General features: G+C 43.7%; 1 protein-coding gene across 1 annotated transcript in view; it reads right to left on the bottom strand.

Annotated features, from left to right (window-relative positions):
• Nucleotides 1-22,344, bottom strand: part of EHD4 (EH domain containing 4) — a 75,494-nt gene that overhangs the window by 45,103 nt on the left and 8,047 nt on the right. The window contains exon 2 of the mRNA XM_006178853.3: nucleotides 8,942-9,118. Within this exon, the coding sequence (XP_006178915.2) occupies nucleotides 8,942-9,118 (177 nt within the window). The remainder of the gene's footprint in view (nucleotides 1-8,941; nucleotides 9,119-22,344) is intronic.

Below are 22,344 nucleotides of genomic sequence, written 5' to 3'. Positions count from 1 at the left end.
GAGACCAGATGCTGGTCCACAAGGCAGGTATGGGAGGGTGGCCTGGCACCGGCTGCTCCCTGCCACCAGATCCCTTACTGTTAATTTTATTTTAGCTAGCATTTATTGAACACAGGTATTTTACAAACCTCATTTCATTTGCTCTTCATATTAGTATCATGAAGAAGAAATTACCATTTACCTGAGAGGTTAAGTAACTTGCTCAGGGCCACTCAGAGCTGAGCTTTACACCCAGGTCAGTGTGACTCCAAAGCCCATCAGCCTCACCTGCCCCTCCTCTGCGCTGCTCCTCAGACAGGCATCCTGGGCTTCTCCTTCCAGGGAATCAACCCCATGCTTCCTTCAGGGTCACTGCCCCTGGGCTGGAGTATACCGAGCTCCATTCAGCCCCGCCCACACCCTAATGTGACAGTGGAGGTACTAGGGCCTGTTTTCACTGTCTGATCTCCCAAGGACTTAGCATCCTGCCTGGTGCTTGCAATGGCTCCAGGCTCAGGGTGGGGCAAGCGCCCACAGGCAACACCCCGAACCCTCCAGGTGCTTCAGTGCCCTAAGAGTGGACAAAGGGCAGGGCTGGGGAGAGCCCTGGCCAAGCTTCTCCAAGCCTCCCCCCTGGTCCATCACTTCCACGATACCACCTCCTCCTCCTCATCCCCATCCCTCTGCCACGGCTCCAGTCGGCTGCCCTGGCATCAGCCTTGGAGGCAGAGTGAAGTGGCAGGAAAACCGTGGACTGGGCATCAGCAGACCTGGGTTCAGATTCAGCTCAGCCTTTGCCAATAACTTGCTTGGGACCCTGGACAACGGCTTCCCCACTCTGGGCCTCCGTTTCTTTATGTGTAAATGGAGATGCTTGGACCAGGGGCTGGCGAGGTTCTTTCAGCTTTAACACTATGTCACTCTAGGGTGGCAGAGGTAAATGCTTTGTTACTTCCACCCCAGGCAAGAGAGTCCAGGTTGGGGTGGGGTGGGGTGGGGTGGGGTGGGGGGTGGAATCTCTGTTAGGCACTGCGTCTGTTTTGCACAGGAGCTGGAGAGTGCCTCTCCTTTTCCTGTACTGCAACTGGCTAACTTTGGTATCTGTGGGGGCAGAAAGTTTGAAAATCCTTGGTGAAAGCTCAATTCTTCCATTCAGTGGAGCTGGTGGGATTACTCAGAAAGTAAATATGCCGGGAATGCAGGAGAGGGAGGCCTGCCCAGCCTTCACAGCGCTCCAACTCCTGTGGGCTCCTGTCAACAGCGCAGCCCGGCGGGATGGGCTGCCCTGAGCAAGGGGAGCAATTACAGACTTTTCAAAAGAACTTCCACTGAAGGTGCTCAGGACAAGTTTCTCTTACATTCTTTCCCACATTTTCTAGCCAGCCCAGGAAGATGAAGGAGTGATATTATAATTTTGCAGTTGGAAAAGTTGAAGCACAGAGGAGTTATGACATTTCGAGGTCGTGCGGCTAATGCGTGGCTGGCTGGGGGCCACACCCTGAGATTTCTGATGCCAGGGTTGAATAGAACTCAACTCATAAAGGAAAAACCTCGTAACACTAAAAGTAAAGGATCAAGTTAATCTATAAGAAGCCCCTCATTTCTGATTTTCTCCTGCCCCTCCCACACTCTCCACCTTTATAAACCCCGTTGCCCAACACACAGATAGCAGATCTGTGAGAATAAATTCACCAGGATCACTACGCAGCCTTTGGAAGCTCACAGAGAAAAAAATGCCACAGTCAGGTCCCTAGACTTGGTGGTAGGAATGGAGTTCTGAGCACATCTGTGGTGGACCGCATTTCTTGTTGGTGATGATTCGGTCTCTAATCATAGTCCCACCCTTTTTATCAGATGGCTCGAGACATCTGGCAATGCTGAAAAAACTGCACATGTGTGAAACTATTTCACATACAGGATTCCTGTGAGAGGCTGACCTTTTTCTGAAACCACAAACTCACACTCAGTATCAATTTTTTCCAAACCACAAAACCCCTGGATCTTAGTAAGAAGTTAAGAGAGGGATTCAAAATTTATAAACTATGCACTCGCAGAGACAAGGTTTCAGCAACTCCCATGCCTCCCAACACGACGGCAGGGGCTAAATGTGTGAACTACAAAGCAAGATGGTCAGATGTGGTGATGTCACCACACAACATACAAGGGAGCAGCCCCAGGGGCCAGGAGGGATGACTGCAGGCAAAAGGGGGTGGGGAGGAGGGAGAGGGGGAGAAGGAAGGGAAGAAAAAAGGGAAACAGAAGGGAGCCCTCCAGGGGCACCCCAAGACAGGGTGACTGGGGCTGTGTGTGCAAAGCTGGACTTTGCACAGCCTTGCACAGCATGTGGGAGGGGGGTGCTGGGGAGGTGGGCAAAGGAGCACAGAGCACAGGTCAGCTTTCAGACTCCTATGTGGGGCCGTGGCTCACACTCTAGGGGTTAGAACCACACACACACATTTTCTTCGATAGTTATACTCCAGTCAGAAAAAAACCCAGTGCAATGCTGTGAGAACAATACTGTCTCACTTTTACGTTCTACAAAAGGAAGGTGAAAAGCAGGGTTATTTACTCGAAATAACACAGTCAGCCTTGGGTGAGGCCTTCCCTGCTGATGTGTGTCTGCTGAAATGTTTCCAAGCACAGATTTGCTGTCCCCAGATGGATTTCCTACTTCCTCCGGAGTGACTGTAACAAACACAAAATGTATCTGTGCTTGCCTTCAACTTTATACGTGAGATATGCAGACATGAGCTGGTTCAGCCCAGGAGCCTCACATAAGATTTATGAAAGACCTCCCTCACCCAGGGCTGACTAGATATATTTTATTTTCTGATAAAAGGAGAGGAGGAGGGGATCAACCCTACACTGGACCCCCACTCCGTCACTCCCACAACCAAGGAAGGCTGAAGTGGGTAGCAGAGAGCGGGTGGGTGAAGGAATGGTCTGGGCTGTAAGGTCTTGGGCCAGTTGCTACCAGTCCTGGGCACAGTAAGACAAGGAGGTAAGGGGATTCCAGTTCTTAAAATCGCCTCTAAACACTAACATTCCAATTCAATGATCAGCATTTTAAAGGAGCCAGGCAGTAGCTTAATAGTGATTTGATTTCCAGAGGAGTGATATCCAGTAGCTGCAGCAATAATAAAATGGCACAAACATCTACTGACCACTCACTGTGTGCCAGGCACTGTCCCAAGCACTTTCCATTAACTCACTCAACCCTGGCCACAACCTCAGCAGTGGGGCTGGGCACCTCCACTCTACAGAGGAGGAGACTGGGGTGGATGGGAGCAAATTTTGCCACCCTGAAAACGTGCCTCACTGGCATGAGGATTTATTTAGGCTGATTATTTTTAAGGCCCAAGAGACTCAGGAAGAATCTCTGACCTCCCTGATAACTGCCTAAAGAATGTAGATGGAGGACCTTTCCAGGAAGGGAGCTGTCACCAGAGATAAATATAGTATGAACTAGGTGTGGAGACAGGGAGGAACCTTGCAAAATCTGTTTGTTAAAACTCCTCTCTGTGTCCCATTGTCTCTGCGTGACCCAGCAAATGTTTGTTTACCAAATATTTGTTTTTCCATTTCATGTCAATTGCCTTCCTCCTCTTTAAGGTTCCAAACTACCCCCCTCCCTCAACATCCTCTTCTGTCTTTAACTGAATATGGTACTTAAGGTGAGGGCTTCAGCTATTTTGGCGAGTTCTTTAGTTTTCCTGGGTCTTCCTCATGTATACATGTGATTCAGTTTTTGTTTGATTGTCTCCTGTTAATCTGTCTCATGTCAACTTAATTCTGAGACCAGCCAGAAGAACCTAAGAGGGTAGAGGAAAATTTCTTCCTTTCCAACAGGGGCACAGAGGGGTCACATATCATAACTTGCCAAGTCACATAGCTGCTAGGTGACAGAGCTGGGATACGAAATGGGCATTGCTGACTCCAGGCCAGGCTGCTACAGCTATTTCATGCATTTGAGCCTCTGCTGTGTATCTTTATCACACAGAGGGCAACATCCTAAAACAAAGGAGCAACATGCCATAGTGCTAGACTCCCCACTGAAGAGGCCCCTGTGTGCAGCTTGCTGTCAGTCCTCTGGTGTGGGGTGGAGCAGTGACCGCAGCAGAAGATCCGGTTCTGGCTGTCTTCCTTCTCACTCACTGCTCAGGTCTCTGAGCAGTTCCACAAGTCTGAGGACTCACAGGTTGTCATCAGGTTCAAATAAACCTAAGCTTACAGTGGAATTGCTGTTTCGACCCTGGTTTCTTTACCAATAGGGGTAAGACCAGAGAGATCACACGACTTCCTATGTCGGCACAGTGAATAGCACACACTATGTAGAAAGACTTTGACAACTAAGCTGTGGTAATTATTATTACGAGGTCCTACCACAAAGGTCTGATCTAATCATTCACTGCCCAGGAGGAATTTAATTTCATATCCAGACTACAAAAAGCCCATGGCTACCACTCAGATCAAGTCTTATGGAATTACCACCCTTAACAAGTAAAAGATGGCTGAACATTGGCAGTTTCACATGGTTCCACCTAAACATGGACTTTTCTAAATCAAGCCTCCTTCTCCCAACCACCGCAGGGGAAAAAGGTGGTTTTCTGGGAAGTCGGGACCAGGGCTGTATAGGCAGCTGCCAAAAGAGAGCGATGGTTTGATGACCTGGGAGCCACCACAAATCCTGAGGTTTAAGATTAATGGGAAGAGCTTCAGGGAGTTTATGATGGATAAGCATGACACACAAAACAAAACAACCCCCACAACCCAACCAACCCCAGTTAATCTCTCAGGTTGGGGAAAAAACCAGTTTTCCTGATGAATCAACAGTAATTCTTGGCAAGAGCCTGCTTTCCTTTATCTCTGCAGCTAAATTATCTGGTGGAGCCAGCATGTGTCTGGACTGATGCTGGAAACTTGTATTAAGTCAGTAATTTAAAAATTCCCAATGGTACTAAATGACTAGGTAATATTCATAGTCTAATAATATTTAATGAAGCCTCATTCAATTATAAACATAGAGGTAACAAACAGAGTATAAGTCCAAAAATACACATATGTATTCTATTATTGCTAAATCATTATGAAAATTTAAGACAGTGTTTTTTGTTTTGTTTTGTTTTTTGGGTTTTTTAGGGTTTTTTGGTTTTTTTTAAAATCATCACCATCACCATCATCACGTCTGGCTAAAATGACAGGAGCACTAGAAGTACTGGTCAGATTCTCTTAGCTCAAAAGGAAGTTTCCAAATTTCAATCCCTAGGGCCAGTGAGTAGTTATTTTTCAAAGAGAAACAGAGGAAGTAAATGAGATTAAGAACTTCTTCTGTGGAAGACTACAATTTAAAATTATACTAGATCTTAAACTAAAAACGATGTCTGTAGCTATCTGGATTTTAAAAAAGACAAGTATTTTCAGAAAAGGAGATTGAGGGGGAAATATAATATCCAGTTCAAATGCAGGCTGCAGAGGGAAATGTCACAGGCCAATTCCTGACACTTCTTGACTGGACCAAAATGCTGGCATCTCCCAGGACTCGTGCCCTCAGGGTGCCGTGGGTGTTCCTCTCCTCTGGGAGGTGGAATTGCCTCCTGATAACAGAATTTGGAACCTCAATAACCACAAATTCCATGGAGCAACTCCTAGACAGGCCTGCCTGTGGAATTCTCTCGAAAGTAAGGCAGCATGGTGGAGTTCCAAATGTCGCATTAAAGTCTTTTCCATAGACACCTTTGTTGTAGACTCAACTCCTTCTTCTATTGTTCAGGTATGGCATTTCTCTAATTTGAACCTGCCTTTTGGAAATTTGCCTTTGTTGTTCAGAAGTGCACTGAAGACCTCCTGTTACTTTCTTAGAATCCAGTCTTGAAGATTGTGACTCAGGCTCCGCTGGTTTGCTTAATGCTTCGAGGCTGGTACCACCTTGCTAAGTACTAAACTCTTTTAAAGACACCCCTGGGGGCAGATGCCCAAGCTCATGCCCTGTACTGAGAGGTCAGGTAATGAGACCTATCCCGGGGTGGGGGACCAGTGGATGCTCAGTGGGGTAGGGGTAAAAGTTCTCCATAGCAGACACCCAATTCTTTTTCCTACTAAGTACTCTATTTTGACCCAGTTCCCAGAAAGTATGCTACGTAAAAAGTCTGCCTGCCTTTAGAACTAAGCTTGCTGCTCTTCCCACGGGGATGCTATAATTACATACACACATTTGAGCATCCCATACTAACCGACTCTCCTCTATACATCACTGCTGCGTGAAATGGCAGCGCTGTTGTGTGGATACAACTTAATCAGGCTGCTTACTCTTAAGTGTGCTATTAACTTCCAGGAGGTACATCCCTGACATGTAAGCCTCAGATATACACAGCTGCCAGGTGGCTAGAAGGAGAGAGACTCTACTTTGTCAGGTACAGGGAGGTAGACAAAAGGGAAGAGGGAACCTGAATCCTAGTCCTGTCTCTGCCTCTTCTTGGGCAACTCATTTTAATTCTTTCCTCCCAGTTTTCTCATCTGTAAAATGGCCCTGGTATCATGTCTCATTAGCCTTGAAAAGAGAGTGTACATGAAATCATCAGTCTATAATTTGGGACATAAGCATGATCATCTTCGTCACCATTGTTGGTGAGCTAAGATTAAGGACAGCCTTAAAACTTAAATAGAGGGCAGTCGGCAGTGATTCTCAGTCCAAACATCCTACCTCTGGGCAGCTCAGTACAGTGGCCACTAGCAGGACTCTGGGCCAGACGCCCCGGTTTCCAATCCCAGCACTGCCACTTATCAGCCGAGATGCCCTGTGGAAGTGAAGTGGACCTCTCTAGGCGTCAATTCCTCCCCTCCACCTTGGGGATAATAGTAGCACCTGTGTCACAGGGCTTTTGTAAGAATTTAGAGCTAATTGACAAGTAAAGTTTAGACACAGAGTAAATGCCATGTAGTTATTTGCTATTATTTTTCTATATATTCTGAATTCAATTAACACTTGATTACATAATGCATGGATTATTTTCAGCAAGTTTAAAATTCTGAGATAAGTAACCTTGCTATTCAAAATCTTTCCTGAGTGCTTCTTTTCCATACTCATCTACTGAATGCTTGGGATTTGAGAAAAATAAACTTGTTGGGGAAATAAATCATCTGCCAAAATAAAACGAGCCAGTAGCCACTCTTCCTAGTTTTCTTCTTGTGAATACAGACTTTACAGAATGGGAGTTTGACAAAGGCAGTGGCTTCTTTCTTTTTTAAGCCTTTGTCAGGCAAAAAGAGAGTAAGACTAAGGACAGTGGTAATGAAATCACAGGACTCCAGGCAGCCTTCAGTGGAGAAGGAGCCTGTGCCTTGCACTTTCCAGGGCCTCCAGAACCTTCCAGGGCCATCTGGGGACAGGAAGCCCACGACCACGGCTCCCAGGAGGCCCTGCTGGGGGAGCATCTTGTCCCACTTCTCCTCAGCTGTGGTCCACTGGTCCTGAGAGACCCTCTGGTGTTCTCCCTCCCGGCTCAACCCCCACTTCTCCCACAAGCTGATGCTCTGGTGCCAACCACAGCCACTCTGGAGCTGAGTTGTACACTGCTTCTAGAGGAGAGACTCTGCAGGTGAGAATGTCTCTGGGTGGTATTCTGCCCATCACTATCAGCAGCAAGATGAAATTTCTCTGTGACTCCATCCACATCATCTGCACATTTCTATTCACCCTGCTGCCAAGTTCCCTTGCTGCCAGTTGGATGCCTTCTTTGGAGCACAAACAAGTGCTTAGGGTTGAGGACAGATCCCTAGAGAGTTTAGTTCTTCACAGAAGGCACCTGTGGACATTGCCTGGGCCCCCCTTGGCAGAGCCACTGCACAGCATCTGGGCACATTATTCATCCCATGGTCCTTGTGAATGGTGCCCCTTGGGGTTGTGCAATAAGGCACCTCAGCCTCTGGGAGGATAGCAATCAGCTGGGAGGATCTGTTCCTATTTTTAAAAAAATCTAAAAAGGAGAAGTGCAGTTCAAGTCTCTCGTCTGGTAGCTCTAGTGCAATGTCTCCCTAAAGGGGTATGGAAGACCCTTCCCCGTGCCTCCCACAGTCCACTCCCCACAACCACAAAGACCAGTCTAAAGCAGAAGACTCATCAAAGAGGGGAATGGCGGGGTGTGGGGAGCCACAAGAAAGAAGGAAATAAAAAGGCTTTCAAAAAAATAGGCTGGGAGTGGCAAAGAGGAGGGAGGGGGAGGTAAGAGCAGATGGTGTCAAGAGTGCAGAGCTGCATCCAAGAGAACCTGCTGGCTTGTTCTGTCCCGTCCCCTCTGTGTCACTGGGAACTCTGGTGGAAGGCAGAACAAAACACAACTCCAATCAAGACAGAACCTCAGCTCTCTTACAACGGCAAAGCTGTGAAATAATGACCATGCAACAAAATCAACGTTTGGTGTTGCTCTGACACTATAGCCCTGCCCTGCTCGAATGAGTAAGGAAGCAGCTCAGAGCATGGCAGTGAGAAGCAAGAGGGACAGCCAGGGAGGGGGGTGACCTGTCTTGGAATAACCAAGACTAAATCTGGGTGTCAGGTGGACCTCTGCGCCCTCTTGGCTTAGCCCTCTGTTCAGGAGGCCCCAGCACACCATGCCTGAGAGGTGGCCATCCAGCTACCATGCAACATGGCCAAAGATGGGGAGCTCACTACCTCACAAGGTGACTTGGTCCACTTCTGTGCAGGCGAAATTATTAAAAATTTATTCCTCATACTGTGTGGCCTTATCATGTCCAATCCTAGGCCTTAGCTCTGCTCTCTGAAGCAACTCTGAATAGACATAAATGATCATTTCCTAAGAGAATCTTTCTGATTTTCTTATAATTTTTCTCTTTTAGAACACACCTGCTCTCTTCTTCTGTTTTTGAACCTTTACATGTAATTGGCAAGAATTCAAAGAACAGGTTTAAACGACCTGACCAAAAATGGCAGCTTGCTGGTCCTTACCGATTGAGGAAAGCATTTCCAAAGCGACTAAGCTTTCGAAATGGCTTTTTGGGGTCCACGACCAAAGCGTTCCCTGGGGTGCTGCCCTCTGTGTCCCCATACATCACAGCGATGAAGGAGTCGGTGGTGGGCTCTGGACCAATCCTCATGCCTGGGAAATCTTGCTCCAGTAAGTATCTGGGAGAGGGGAAAAGAAAAGAAACTTAGCATGTTGTCACAAAGCAAGAGGCTGGAAAGCTTCCTGGGGCTACCAATTTTTAACAGAATCATTTAAAACCCTGAAATGTAATCCCCAAGGAAAAGAGAATGATTGGCATTTTACTCTTTGGCTAATAACAAATTTTCAAAGCTTAAAATCTACAGAGCTATTTGCTCCCGGTGTAGGGAGCGTAGTGAAAGAGGCAGACGTCTTGCAGGCTTGCTGGGCCTCTTGAAAGTGGACCTTAGCTCAGCACAGCAATTTCCGTCACAACAGACGCCACCCCAGAGAAGGGTACCCCGCCAGCTCCTATGTATCCTGGAAGACCCTGCTCAGACCCACCACCTTTAGGGAAGTGTCCCTGTCCCTCCAGCATGTTGGGGACACCTGCTCTGTGGGCCTGCAGCTATCATGGTGCTTACTATAGTGCTGCACGTCTCCGTTTGTGGGCCTTGAAGGCAGGCCCACGTCTATGGCCACATGCATATCCCTGGTACCCAGCACAGTGTCTGCCACAGAGGGCACCCAATGTAGTGAATGAAATAATGAATCACTTCCTTCCTCGTCACTGGCAATCAGTGCGGCCAGCACATCCTCCCTCATGCATTTTATGGCTCCCGTGGGCTCCTGGAGGTCGTGGCCATGGAAGGCGATCTCCAAAGAATTCAGCAGCAACAGAGGCTGCTATGGGGGGTGGGAGTGAGGAAGGAGGGCGGAGATTAGATACCACCAGGGCCATCGCTAGCCCTTTGAGCAAATCGGAAAAAGACTCCCCTTCCTCTAGGTGCACCCAGCCTGCACCAGGGCTCGCAGCTTAGTGATCAGAACTCCAGTTGGATTTTACCTCCACGTGCCCCCTGGGCAAGGTGCCCTCATGTAGTTTAACCTGTACAACTACATCCAGTGGCTGTGGCTGCCGTTATTGAGGGTTCTCGTTCAGGGGGCTGGGGAGCCCTGCTGATGTGTTACAAGGCATAGGACTGGCCCAGGGACATGGTTGGGGTGGGGCAAGGGAGCCAGAGGGAGAGCGGTGGGGGAAATCTGCTTTCTGTGGGAAATGGCTGAGTCCTAAATAGCTCCTCCCCACCCCCACCAGCACTCCATTCTGCTGAAGCCACTCAGAGCCCCTCCCTTCCTCCCCACCAAGATTTCCTTTTCCATGAAGTGTGTTCCCAAAAAACACACAAATGTGTTCATGCATATATAGAATGGTGGGGGGCAAAGACCACTCCCTCCTTCCTTTGCAATCAAGGGGAGCATGAAGAGGAGAGTATTTTGGAATTCACTTCGCTCATGATCAAGCAACAGGTGGAAACGCAAACCTTCAGAGAACACTTGGTAGTGACAGTGAACGGACACTGCGGGTGGGGAGTGGGGGAAGGGAATCCCTGTCTGAGGTGACTGGGGCAGAGCTGTGTCCCCCCTGCCCTGGTGCAGAGGCTCAAGGGCAGAAAACTGCACAACTTTCTCCAGCTCCCCATCAGCAGCAAATAATCTGTTTGGTCCTAAACCATTTCTTTGTTCCTAAAATGTCCTGACTGATCAAATTTAAGCCCAGAACCTGTGATTTTATTTCCAGGGATAGAGGGAAAGAATGGAACTATCGAACATCCAACACAATTTTGCCATTTTTCTAAGAATAAGAAATTAAGTAGACTTCTGTTTTCTGTGTAAGTAAAATTGAAATTGTTTAGCACTCTTAGCAGGCTGTATTCTAAACATTTAATTGGTTTTTTAACATCAGCCAAGCTTTCTACATTTCTGTGAACTTGTGGAGCACCAGAATAGACACATCATTTAAATAGATCCCCTAAATTTGGAGTAAATGTGAAAAAAGATTAGATAATAGCACCCGGCATTTATCAAGTACAGTTGACCCTTGAACAATATGGGTTTGAATTGCACTCACACATGGATGTTTTTTGGTAATAAATACTGTGGTACTACATGGCCCACGGTTGGTTGAATCTGCGGATGTGGAGGAGCTGAGGTTAGGGAGGAACCATGGGTATGGAGGGCTAAATACATGTTATGTGTGACTTTTTGACTGCTCACAGGGTCAGCACCCCTAACCCCTGTGTTGTTTAAGGGTTGACTGTACTCACGATTTACCTGATATCACACAAAGCTCTCCACATGCACGGTGGTTTCATTTAATCTCCACAACACTCTGAGGTGGGTACTAACATTATCCCCACTTTACAGGTAAGAAAACTGAGGCAACAGAAAGGCTAAGCAACATGCCCAAGGTCACACAGCAAGGAGATGGAATGCAGGCAGTTGGGCTCCAGGTCTTGTGCTGTCTCCAGATACATTCAGACCTGGGCTTGAGCTGGTGTTTGTTCAGAGATGAGGAACACAGGGGGAGTTCAGGGCCCTCACGCAGAGCATGCCACTGAGCATAGGGCACCAATGACCCTATATTTCCTAAAAGTGAGGGGAACGAGCTCTCCCACCAGTCCCCCTGCATGGTCCTTGGGCGCCCAGATATAAAAAGGGGTCAGCTCTCCTCACTCTGCCTGGGGAAAAGCTGGGGAGAGGAGGTACTGTTTTTCAAAACATGTTCAAATTTAATTTTTTTTTTAATTTCAAAACTTTTCCAGGCACCTAGTAGACTAGAACATATCCTTAGGAGCAGAAATATTCCTGTTTATAAATTCCTGTGAAATTCTACATTCATCTTAGAAATACTGGTAAAAGCTACAGTGAGAGCATCTCCCGCTTTGTGCAGCCCCAGCACTTCCGGTGTGTACACAGAGCGTGCAGACCACACACGCACATGTGAACGTGGAATTTATGTTTTACAGCAACTCTGGGATCTCAAGTCTGAAGTCATTCAGCAGCAAGGCTAGAATTCAAGTCCACAAAGATCACACCCCTCCCACGTCCAGTTAGATATCCACGCCCCGCCGCCTGAACGAGGCAGTGTCAGGAGGCCCGTGGGAGAGACGGAGGAAGGGGAGACAACTGGGGAGAGGGACTAGGGCTTGAGGAACCTCAGCCAATGTCACCAGGCTTCCTGCAGCACACAATTCCCAGCTCACAAAAGGGTTAGCTCCGAGGGCTGGTATGAAACTTGTCAGGCCCTTTCTCATAGAGTCAATGTTAACAGCAGTGGCTGGCTTGCCAAGACAGCCAAAAGTTTACACACACCAGTAAGACAAACCAGACAAGAAACTGGAGCACTGCCTACTCAGCTCAGTGCTGAGTTCCCCCTTGGGTGGCTCCCTGCACGCTCCCAGGCCTAGGCGGGAGGAGGGCCCTTCAGCTCCAGGCCGTGGGGAGGTGAGGATGGGGTCCAGGCTGGGGTGGAGGGGCATGTGGATGCTCTAGTTGAGCAGTGAATCCCTGGTAGGGCAGTAACGCACATGTAAAGGTGTGTAAGCCAGACCATCATTGCCAAGGAGAGCCCGAACTGTTCCTGATGTTTCATTTACATAAAAGCACAGCAAATCCCACTGATTCTATGTTGGAGGTTTCAGTGAAAAACTTGAAGTATGAAATTGTTTAAAGAAGAGCAGGGGTTTCTTACTTTCAAGTTCACACTGTCAGAGACACTAGAATTTCCAAAGTAGCAACCCTGCCAGACAGAACTTTAATAATCATTTTAAAGTATGCTGCTAATGTCAATCAGTTTGAAGCAAAAGGTGCCCCCTGAACTGTGACCCTGGCCAATCCCTCCATCTCTGGGTCCCAGACACACAGGCTGTACTATACAGCGTGTTTACATTACTTATTTGCTGAGTGATACCTTCTCTCACATACAATAAAAAGCCAGAATTTAGCATTCAATTTCATTATTGAAGTAATACCAATTAATATAGCATAGCATATTAGCATTGTAAAGACTCATAATACTCAGTGCTAGGGAGGGTGTAGTGAAATATCTTTATGTATGTTGGTGGGAGAATAAGTTGGTATAACCTCACTGAAAAGCAATTTGATACTTTGTGTTAAAAGCCTTTAAAATGGAGCAATTCTAGTTTTAGAAATCTATCTTAAGGAAAAATCCTAGACACGTGAAAAATATTTATGCATGAAGATTCCATTACAGCATTATCTTCAACAGTAAACAAAAATTAGAAAAAAAGAAGAGTGTGTTTCCTTTCCCATAGCCCTTATCCGTCCCCTAGAATGTAAAATTTACTTATTATTTTTATGATTTATTCCCTGTCCCCCCGGTAGAGTGTAAGCCACTGGAAAGCAGGGCTTTTGTCTCTTCTGTTCACTAACACTTCCATGTGCTTGGAACAATCTCTGGCAAGTGGGTGAGGTGCTCAATAAATCCTTGTTGAAATAATGAATGTATAGGTGTCCAGGAACGCTGGTCCGTGTTCCACCTTTCCAATATGCCAAGGCTTCTCACAGCTCAGGGTTGATTGGAAGGCCCTCCCCCAGATCTCGGCCTGTCAAATGGCACTTTCTGAGCCCCTCCAGCCTGTGTGACCCCCCACACCCCTCTCTCTCATTACCCTACTCATAGTACTTATCAGTATCTGAAATTATCTCATGTTACTGTCCCAGGATGTCAGGAGCACTTGAGAGAGGGGCCCTTGTCTGTCTGACTCATCACCGCATCCCCACAGCTAACACAGCATCTGGCACACAGCAGGTACCGAACCAGAGTCCGTCTGCATGTTGTAGGTGCAGAACCAGTATCTGTGAACTGACCAATGTTCTCCTCGCCTCCCAGCCTCCCTCTTCCCCATTTGCTCTCAAGGCTCAGATTCTTCTTCTAAAGTACCACTCTAATTAGACAGCCTTCATCCACAACCCAGTCCTTCAGGATGACTTCCGTTTGGGGCCCCCAACAACCTCCACCTTCCACCTGGCAGTGGGGGCTCTTGCTCTTCCTCTTTTGGGGACCTTCTTCCCTCCTTGACTGGTTTCTTCCAGGCCTGAAATTCCTGCCCCTCCCTGTCTTCCCTCACTTCATCTCCTCGTGTCTCACCATCTCCACTATCTACTCTACTCACTCCTTAAGTCACTTTACAAAATGGCACCTCCTTTGGGGCAGTCCTCCCTGATCACTCCAGGATCGTTTTTTTGGCCACTCCCCGCCTTCCCTTCCCTTGTGGAGCCCCTCACAGGACACCTAGTATGGCCGTTACTTGTGGGCTTAGCTCCTCTCTTCTGATAGGCTGCCATTTCCCACAGGGCACGGTGCACACACTGAGAACGTTAGAGCCCCAGAGTCTCTTAGGAGACATTTGGTTCAACCCCACATCTACAGGTGACGAGAATGAGGATTAGAGCAGGAAAAGGGCTTGTTGCTGGTTAAAGGTGTGAATGGCCGTGTAGCACTGAGCCTGGAGCTCCTCCCTCCCGGCCCGAGGTTTTTGCTTTTAGACCAGGCTCAGCCCCATAGCCTTGGGGTCCCACACAGCCTCCAGGTTCTGGTACCTAAGGAGGACCTGTCAGGTACATGAGTTACTATTTGACTGCCCAGAGGAGTCTTTACACTGGGGGACTGTGAAACTCAGATCCCCTTCTGTCACACTGCTGGACAGGAGGGGACTGAGAACAGTCCGGACACAGAGTATCCACACAAACAAAGTGAGAATGAGGAGATGAGGCTCAAAGCCAGCAACCTTGGAAGGAAGTGTCTGAGCGGATCTGAGGTGTGATGTCCCAAAACAGTCACCTACACGGCCACGCACACGAGGCTGATCAACTGTAAAACTTTTAAAGTTTTTGGACTTCCCCGAAGCTACAAGTTCCAGGGACTCTGTGCTGTTATCTGCAATAACAAGAATTCAAAGGAACAGGGGACCACAGGAAGACTATGGAAAAGACTCCACTGCGGTTCAGAGCCAGTGAGCCCACTACACAGGCATCCTGTGCCCTGGGTTACATTTTGTCCCTGGCTCCACCTTGCTCTCCTTTTCCTGTGTTCTCAGAGAGGGCTGCCAATTCCAGCGGTGACTGCTCCAGGAGTCTCGAGCCAAGTCATCAATGAAAAAAGGGACAGACGTTTGGATTCCAAGCAGCTGGGTGGAGGGGTTGGTGCGGAGGACGGGAGACCCAGCATCACCTTGTCCCTGTCTGCTGAGGGCCATGGTTCAGCCTCATCCAAGTGGCTCCCAGCACACCAGCTGCCGCGCTCAGCCAAGGTCAAGGAGCTGCTTTCATGAAAGGCTATATGTGGACAATGCCTTTCTTTTTCCATTGCTTAGGTGAGAAATTTTCTTTTTAACTTCATAGAGAAAAACTGTCATTTGTGACAAGGGGAAGCAAAAATTTAAGACAATGAGAAGTCCGTCAACAACCCAAGCACCATCTTCTCAAAGATGAGCTTAAGAATATCTAAAAAACAATCAAATAAACGATAAGGGGCACTCTATTCCATGATAGACATCCAAAATTCCAAGCTGCAAACTTAGTCTCTCCTGGGTATTCATCCATGAATTCTGTCTGGGTTTTGTCTGTCACACTTTTGCTTGGAATAGTGGAAAGGGCATGACTTATTTGAGTAATACACTTAATGTTTGAGGACTTGTTATGTGCTAAAATCTTTATATGAATAAACTTATTTCATCCTCAGTACCTTATGGGGTAGGTACTACTTTTAACCCCCATTTTACAGATGAGAAAATGAAGGCTCAAATACATTAAGGGGTATATTAGAACCTAGGATTTCTCACTAGTTCTGTGAGAACATTACTCGCCCTAAATCTGAGCTTGAGAGGCTGAGTCAGCCTCCAACAACGTGTATACAGTAACTCATTCTGCGAATCATGACAAATATACAAATCTAAGACTTTAGTTGGTATTCAGTAATTAAGTAAGCATTCTAAAAAGTAATATGGCATACAGAACTGAACCAGGAAGAAACAGACAATATGAATAGACCAATTACCAGTACTGAAGTTGAATCGGTAATTAAAAACCTCCCAACAAACAAAAGTCCAGGACCAGATGGCTTCACAGGTGAATTCTACCAAACATTTAGAGAAGAGTTAACACCTATCCTTCTAAAATTATTCGAAAAAATTGCAGAGGAAGGAACACTTCCAAACTCATTCTATGTCACCCTGATACGAAAACCAAAGATATTAGAAAGAAAGAAAATTACAGGCCAGTATCACTTATCAATATAGATGAAAAAATCCTCAATAAAATACAAGCAAATTGACTCCAACAATGCATCAAAGGATCATACACCATTATTATCAAGTGGGATTTATCCCAAGGATGCAGGAATTTTTCAGTATCCACAGATCAATCAATGTGATACACCATGTTAACAAACAAAAGAATAAGAACTATATGATCATCTCAATAGATGCAGAAAAAGCTTCTGATAAAATTCAACATCCATTTATGTAAAAACTCTCCAGAAAGTGGGCACAGACAGAACACACCTCAACATAATAAAGGCCATCTATGACAAACCACAGCTAACATCATACCTAATGGTGAATAGCTGAAAGCATTTCCTCTAAGATCAGGAGTAAGCAAGGATACCCACTCTTGCCACTTTTATTCAACATAGTTTTGGAAGTCTTAGCCATAGCAATCAGAGAAGAAAAAGAAATAAAAAGGATCCAAATTGGAAATGAAGTAGTAAAACTCACTGTTTGCAGATGACATGACACTATACATAGAAAATCCTAAAGAAATGACTAGAAAACTACTAGAACTCATCAATGAATTTGGGAAAGTTGCAGGATACAAAACTAATATACAGAAATCAGTTGCATTTCTATACACTAACAATGAAATAGCAGAAAGGGAAATTAATGAAATGATACCATTTACCATTGCACCAAAAAGAATAAAATACCTAGGAATAAACCTACCCAAAAAAGCCAAAGACCTGTACTCTGAAAACTATAAGACACTGATGAAGGAAACTGAAGATGACATAAACAAATGGAAAGATATACCGTGCTCTTGGATTGGAAGAGTCAATATTGTTAAAATGGCCATACTGCCTAAGGCAATATACAGATTCAACGCAGTCCCCTTCAAATTACCAATGACATTCTTCACAGAGCTGGAACAAAAAACTGCTAAAATTTGTACAGAAACAGAAAAGACCCTGAATAGCCAAAACAATCTTGAAAAAGAAGAAAAGAGCTGGAGGAATCATGCTCCCTGACTTCAGCCTATTTTACAAAGCTACAGTAATCAAAACAGTATGGTACTGGCACAAAAATAGACACCTAGATCAATGGAACAGGATAGAAAGTCCAGAAATAAACCCACACACTTACAGTCAATTAATCTACAACAAAGGAGGCAAGCATATACAATGGAGAAAAGACAGTCTCCTCAGTAAGTGGTGCTGGGAAAACTGGAGAGCTACATGTAAAATACTGAAATTAGAACAATCTTTAACACCATATAAAAAAATAAACTCAAAATGGATTAAAGACTTAAATGTAAGACAAGATACTATAAAACTCCTAGAGGAAAACAGGCAGAACACGCTCGGACATAAATCACAGCAATGTATTTTATGAACCAGGTCCTGGAGTAATGGAAATAAAAGCAAAAAATAAACAAATGGGATCTAATTAAACTTAAAAGTTTTGCACAGCTAAGGATACCATTAACAAAACCAAAAGACAACCTACAGAATGGGAGAAAATATTTGCAAATGATCTGACTGTCAAGGGACTAATTTCCAAAATACACAAACAGCTCATACACCTTAGTGTCAAAAAAACAAGCAACCCAATCCAAAAATGGGCAGAAGACCTAAAGAAGCAATTCTCCAATGAAGACATACAAGTGGCCAGTAGGCACATGAAAAAATGCTAGGCATCGCTAATTGTCACAGAAATGCAGATCAAAACTACCATGAGATATCACCTCATACCAGCCAGAATGGCCATCATTAAAAAGTCAACAAATGATAAATGCTGGAGAGGATGTGGAGAAAAGGGAACCCTCCTACGCTGTTGGTGGGACTGTAGATTGGTGCAGCCACTGTGGAGGTTCCTTAAAAAACTAAAAATAGACTTACCATGTGATCCAGCAATCCCATTCTTGGGCATATACCTGGGGAAAAATATAATTCAAAAAGACACATGCACCCCAATGTTCATAGCAGCACTATTTACAATAGCCATGACATGGAAACAACCCAAATGTCCATCAACAGATGACTGGATAAAGAAGATGTGGTGTGTGTGTGTCTGTACACACACACACAGACACACACACTGGAATACTACTCAGCCATAAAAAGAATAAAATAATGCCATTTGCAGCAACATGGATGGACCTGGAGATTGTCATTCTAAGTGAAGTAAGCCAGAAAGAGAAAGAAAAATGCCATATGATATCACTTATATGTGGGATCTTGAAAAAAAAAGGACCAAATGAACTACTTATTATTTATAATTTAGATGACTGATTTCTTGAATATGTGTAAGCACATTTGATTGTCTTTTATGATTGGATTACTGCATTCTGTTGATTCTTATTTTGTGGGAGGCTTTATTCCTTTGATAACTATGTAAGTTTAAAAAGCTAAAGCTCTAAACTGTTCTTAAAAACAATGAATAGTACATATATGTAAACTAAAACAATTATGTGCAGTAAATTGTATATATATTTACATGTAACATATTGTTTACGTGCAGTCAAATTATAACAATTCTACTTAATAAAACTGAAAAATGAAAAAAAAACTAATATGGCCTATATATTTGGGGTGCTTTATGAGCACTATTTTTAAAAAATTCTCAAGCCAAATTCTAGAGAAATGGCTGGTGTAATGCTAAATGAAATTTTAAAATATTTGTGAAAATATTGGCATCTGTGCAGAGTTCAGAGGTTCAATTCATTGTTGTGGCCTTGAGCATTTTTTAAAAGAGCATTACACTTAACCTCAACAGTCATTTTATTCCTTTTAGTATTACTAAGGTTTTAAACCACATAGATGTAAAAGAAATATATGAAGTATAACTTCTGAGTTGAGTGGAGAAACAGTTTTATTTTCTTATTTTTAAATCCAGGGCTATGAGTTTGAATACATTTCAGTTTATAATCTTTTGGTAGGTTTTACATAATGATTTTTAATTAATAATGCTTGATCTACCATTTCATGAGGAGAGGGGCTGAAAAGAAAGGGTTAATCTTTTGATTCTGATTTGTCCTGAATTTGGAAATGATGTTTTTAAAGCAGTCTCCTTTGTTTATCCTCATGTATGATACCAAGAAATGGAAGTGGGAGAAGAATTGAACATTCACTATCACAAAAGTCTTAATAAAATGGTCCAGAATACCTAATTATTTCCTAGCAAGTTAGTATTACCACCACCACCGCCACCATTTGTAGACAACCAAACAACAGGTTATTATGAGACCATGCTGTTCAGTTTATAAGGCATGTCACACATAGGCTTTAACACTTCAGCCTCTCGGTCGCTGGAGCAGGTATCTTTATCCCTAGCTTACAGAAGAGAGAACTTATAACAAGTTGAGCAACTTGCACGAGACCACATTAATACAGGTAATGACTACTTTTAACACTTTGTGTATTTCCATTCAGTCATTTTCTTTATGAAGTTGAGATCAAAGCATTTAAACAATTTTGCATCCAGATTTCTCACCATTAGTTTTTCCTCAAGCTATTAAAATTTATTTGAAAACACAATTTTTAATGGCGGCATACTATCCTAAGGCGAACGTGAATCATTTAGTCTGCCATTTCCTTACTGTGGGGCATTGAAACAGCTTCCCATCTCTATTATAAATAATGCTGAGATAAATATCCCTGAACAAAGATCTCTTCTACTTAAAAAAATGTTTTCAACTTAACTCATCTATTTATTAATTATTGAAGTATAGTTGATTTACAACAGTATATTAGTTTCAGTTGTACGGCATAGTGACTCCATATTTTTTTTTTACAGATTATATTCTATTAAAATTTATTACAAGACTACTTTACATTTTTAATCTTCTTGGAGTGATTGAAAAACTATGGCCAAGCTTCACTTCCATTTTAAAACTCCATGTCTTCTTTAAGTGTGAAATATTTTATTTTTATTTTTGTTTTCCCCTTACTTAAATCATTGACATATCACCAGGACTGCTTGTTCAGATGACATCATCCTTGTAACTACTGTATCTACTGAGGGGGCATGAAACTGTGATGACCTGTTGGAACAAGAAATTGGACTTTGCTGGATAAAGCCTTTCACATTTCCATTTTCCTGGCTATGAGTGAGGATTTAAGCTACATGGGGCTGGGATGTGCTGCAGGCTCCCTGCTGTCTGACCTATGCCTTTACCTGCAGCTGCTCCACTGTCCCTCCTGTGCTGTTCTGGAAGGAGGGTGGAAGACAGGGAAAGGAAGGAGAGAAGGAGAAGAAAGGGGGAGGAAGCTTACCGGATCAACAGCAACACGCTTCCCCCATTCCTCACAATCCTGTTTATTTTTCCAGTCATTCATTTGCTCATGCAATGGAGATCTATTAAGTGTTTCCTACAGTGTAACTTATAATATATGAATCTGACAACTGACTTTAGGTTGATCTGGGAGCAGTGGAAAGCTTCACACGGAGGCTCTCAGACAGAGCACTTCCCAAAGTTACTTGACTAGAGAACAAGTCTTTTCTTTGAACACCTGTTAACAGTCTCCCAGGTTGCATTCTACAGAACAGACCAAAGGAAGAGGTAAAAAGGCATTTAATAAATTTAACATCCACTCTAATACTAATTTTTTCAAATAAAATTCTTTTAAAATTAGTAATAGGAGATAATTTCTTATTTATAAAATAGTAAACCAAGAGCTAACATCGTATCTTAAGGTAAAATAAGGCATTACCATTAAAATTAGAAGTTTGATATGGAAGCTCACTTTCCAGTACAATAAAATATGAAAGAGGAGAGGAAGCAAAGTAATCATGAATGCAACTGATACAGCGGTCTGTCTAGAAAACCCGAGAGAATCTACTGAAAAGCTGTCAGAATAACTTGAAGCAAATGACCACATACAAAACAAAACTGCAAGAAACCAGCTTTCTTACACACTAGCTATATGTAGCTAGAATATATAAAGGAGAAAAAATCAGATTCGTGAAATATAAAATACCTAAGAACAACAACTCTAGTAAGAGTGTATAGACCCTGTAGGAGTAAATCAACCACCTTTCTGAGATACATAAAAGAGGTCCGAGTGCAAGTGATGCTGAGGTTCTGCACGGGAAGAGCAAGTACCAAGATACACCACCACTCCAGTGTGAATGGATCCCAGGGGGACTTTCTGGGAAGAAGTTAATGAAGTGATTTTAAAGTTCCTCTGAAAGAATAACAGGAAACGATGACTGCCAGCATTTGGAAAACAAAGAGAAAATGAGATCAGAAGGGTCTGTGCTACCATTTATTACAGAAAGTCTTAAAGTGACAATACTTAGGACAGTATGGTGTGGGTATCTGAATTTACTATCAGAACAACAGATGAGAGGGAAAAGTCCTAAAAGATCCCAATATTTAATAAATTAGCCTTTGAGGAAGCCTCATGTGACAGCAGGAAAAGGTAGGATTATTCTATAAGTAGGGTTAAAAAACTTAAAAACAAAATGGATATTTTCAAAACAGATTTTACTTCTAAATGGATTAAAGAGATAATATTTTTAAAAGCCTATTTAAAAAAGAAAATAGAGGTGAGTATTTACTGAATCTTAGGATAAACAAGGATTTTCTAGGCATAAGGGTGATAAAAGACATCTTTTATGGAGGGAAAAAAATGTCAGATTTGGCCACAAATGTATCTGCATGTCAAAAATTATAAAAAATTAAAGAGGCAAATCTCAAACTGGAAAAATATTCACAATAACTATGACAAGAGACTGATAGCCAGTATTGAGTAAAATATTTAAACATCTACAAGATAAAGACTAATACTCCAAACAAAAATTGGGTCAAGTTCACAGACAATTCATGAATATAGATGACTATATATTTTATAAGTTCAACGTCATTAGTTTAAAAACAAGCAAATTAAAGGAAACTTTTTCCTACCATATTTGTTTTTAATGGTAATACTTAGTTTTACCAATGGTTTTGTGACATAATGATCCTCATATTAGACTCCCTGGTGAGTCTAATTCGGAAGAACTTTTCTGAAAAGGAATATGTGTATATATATATATACACAAAATCAGGAATATATATAAACTTGAAAAATATAACTTTTGATGCAGTAATTCATGCTCAGCTATTCTAAGAAAAAACTAGATAT

Source organism: Camelus ferus, chromosome 6, assembly GCF_009834535.1.
Source record: "Camelus ferus isolate YT-003-E chromosome 6, BCGSAC_Cfer_1.0, whole genome shotgun sequence".
Taxonomy (NCBI): Eukaryota; Metazoa; Chordata; class Mammalia; order Artiodactyla; family Camelidae; genus Camelus; species Camelus ferus.
Note: the sequence above shows the minus strand (reverse complement) of the source record. Positions and strands in the feature narration are given on the sequence as shown.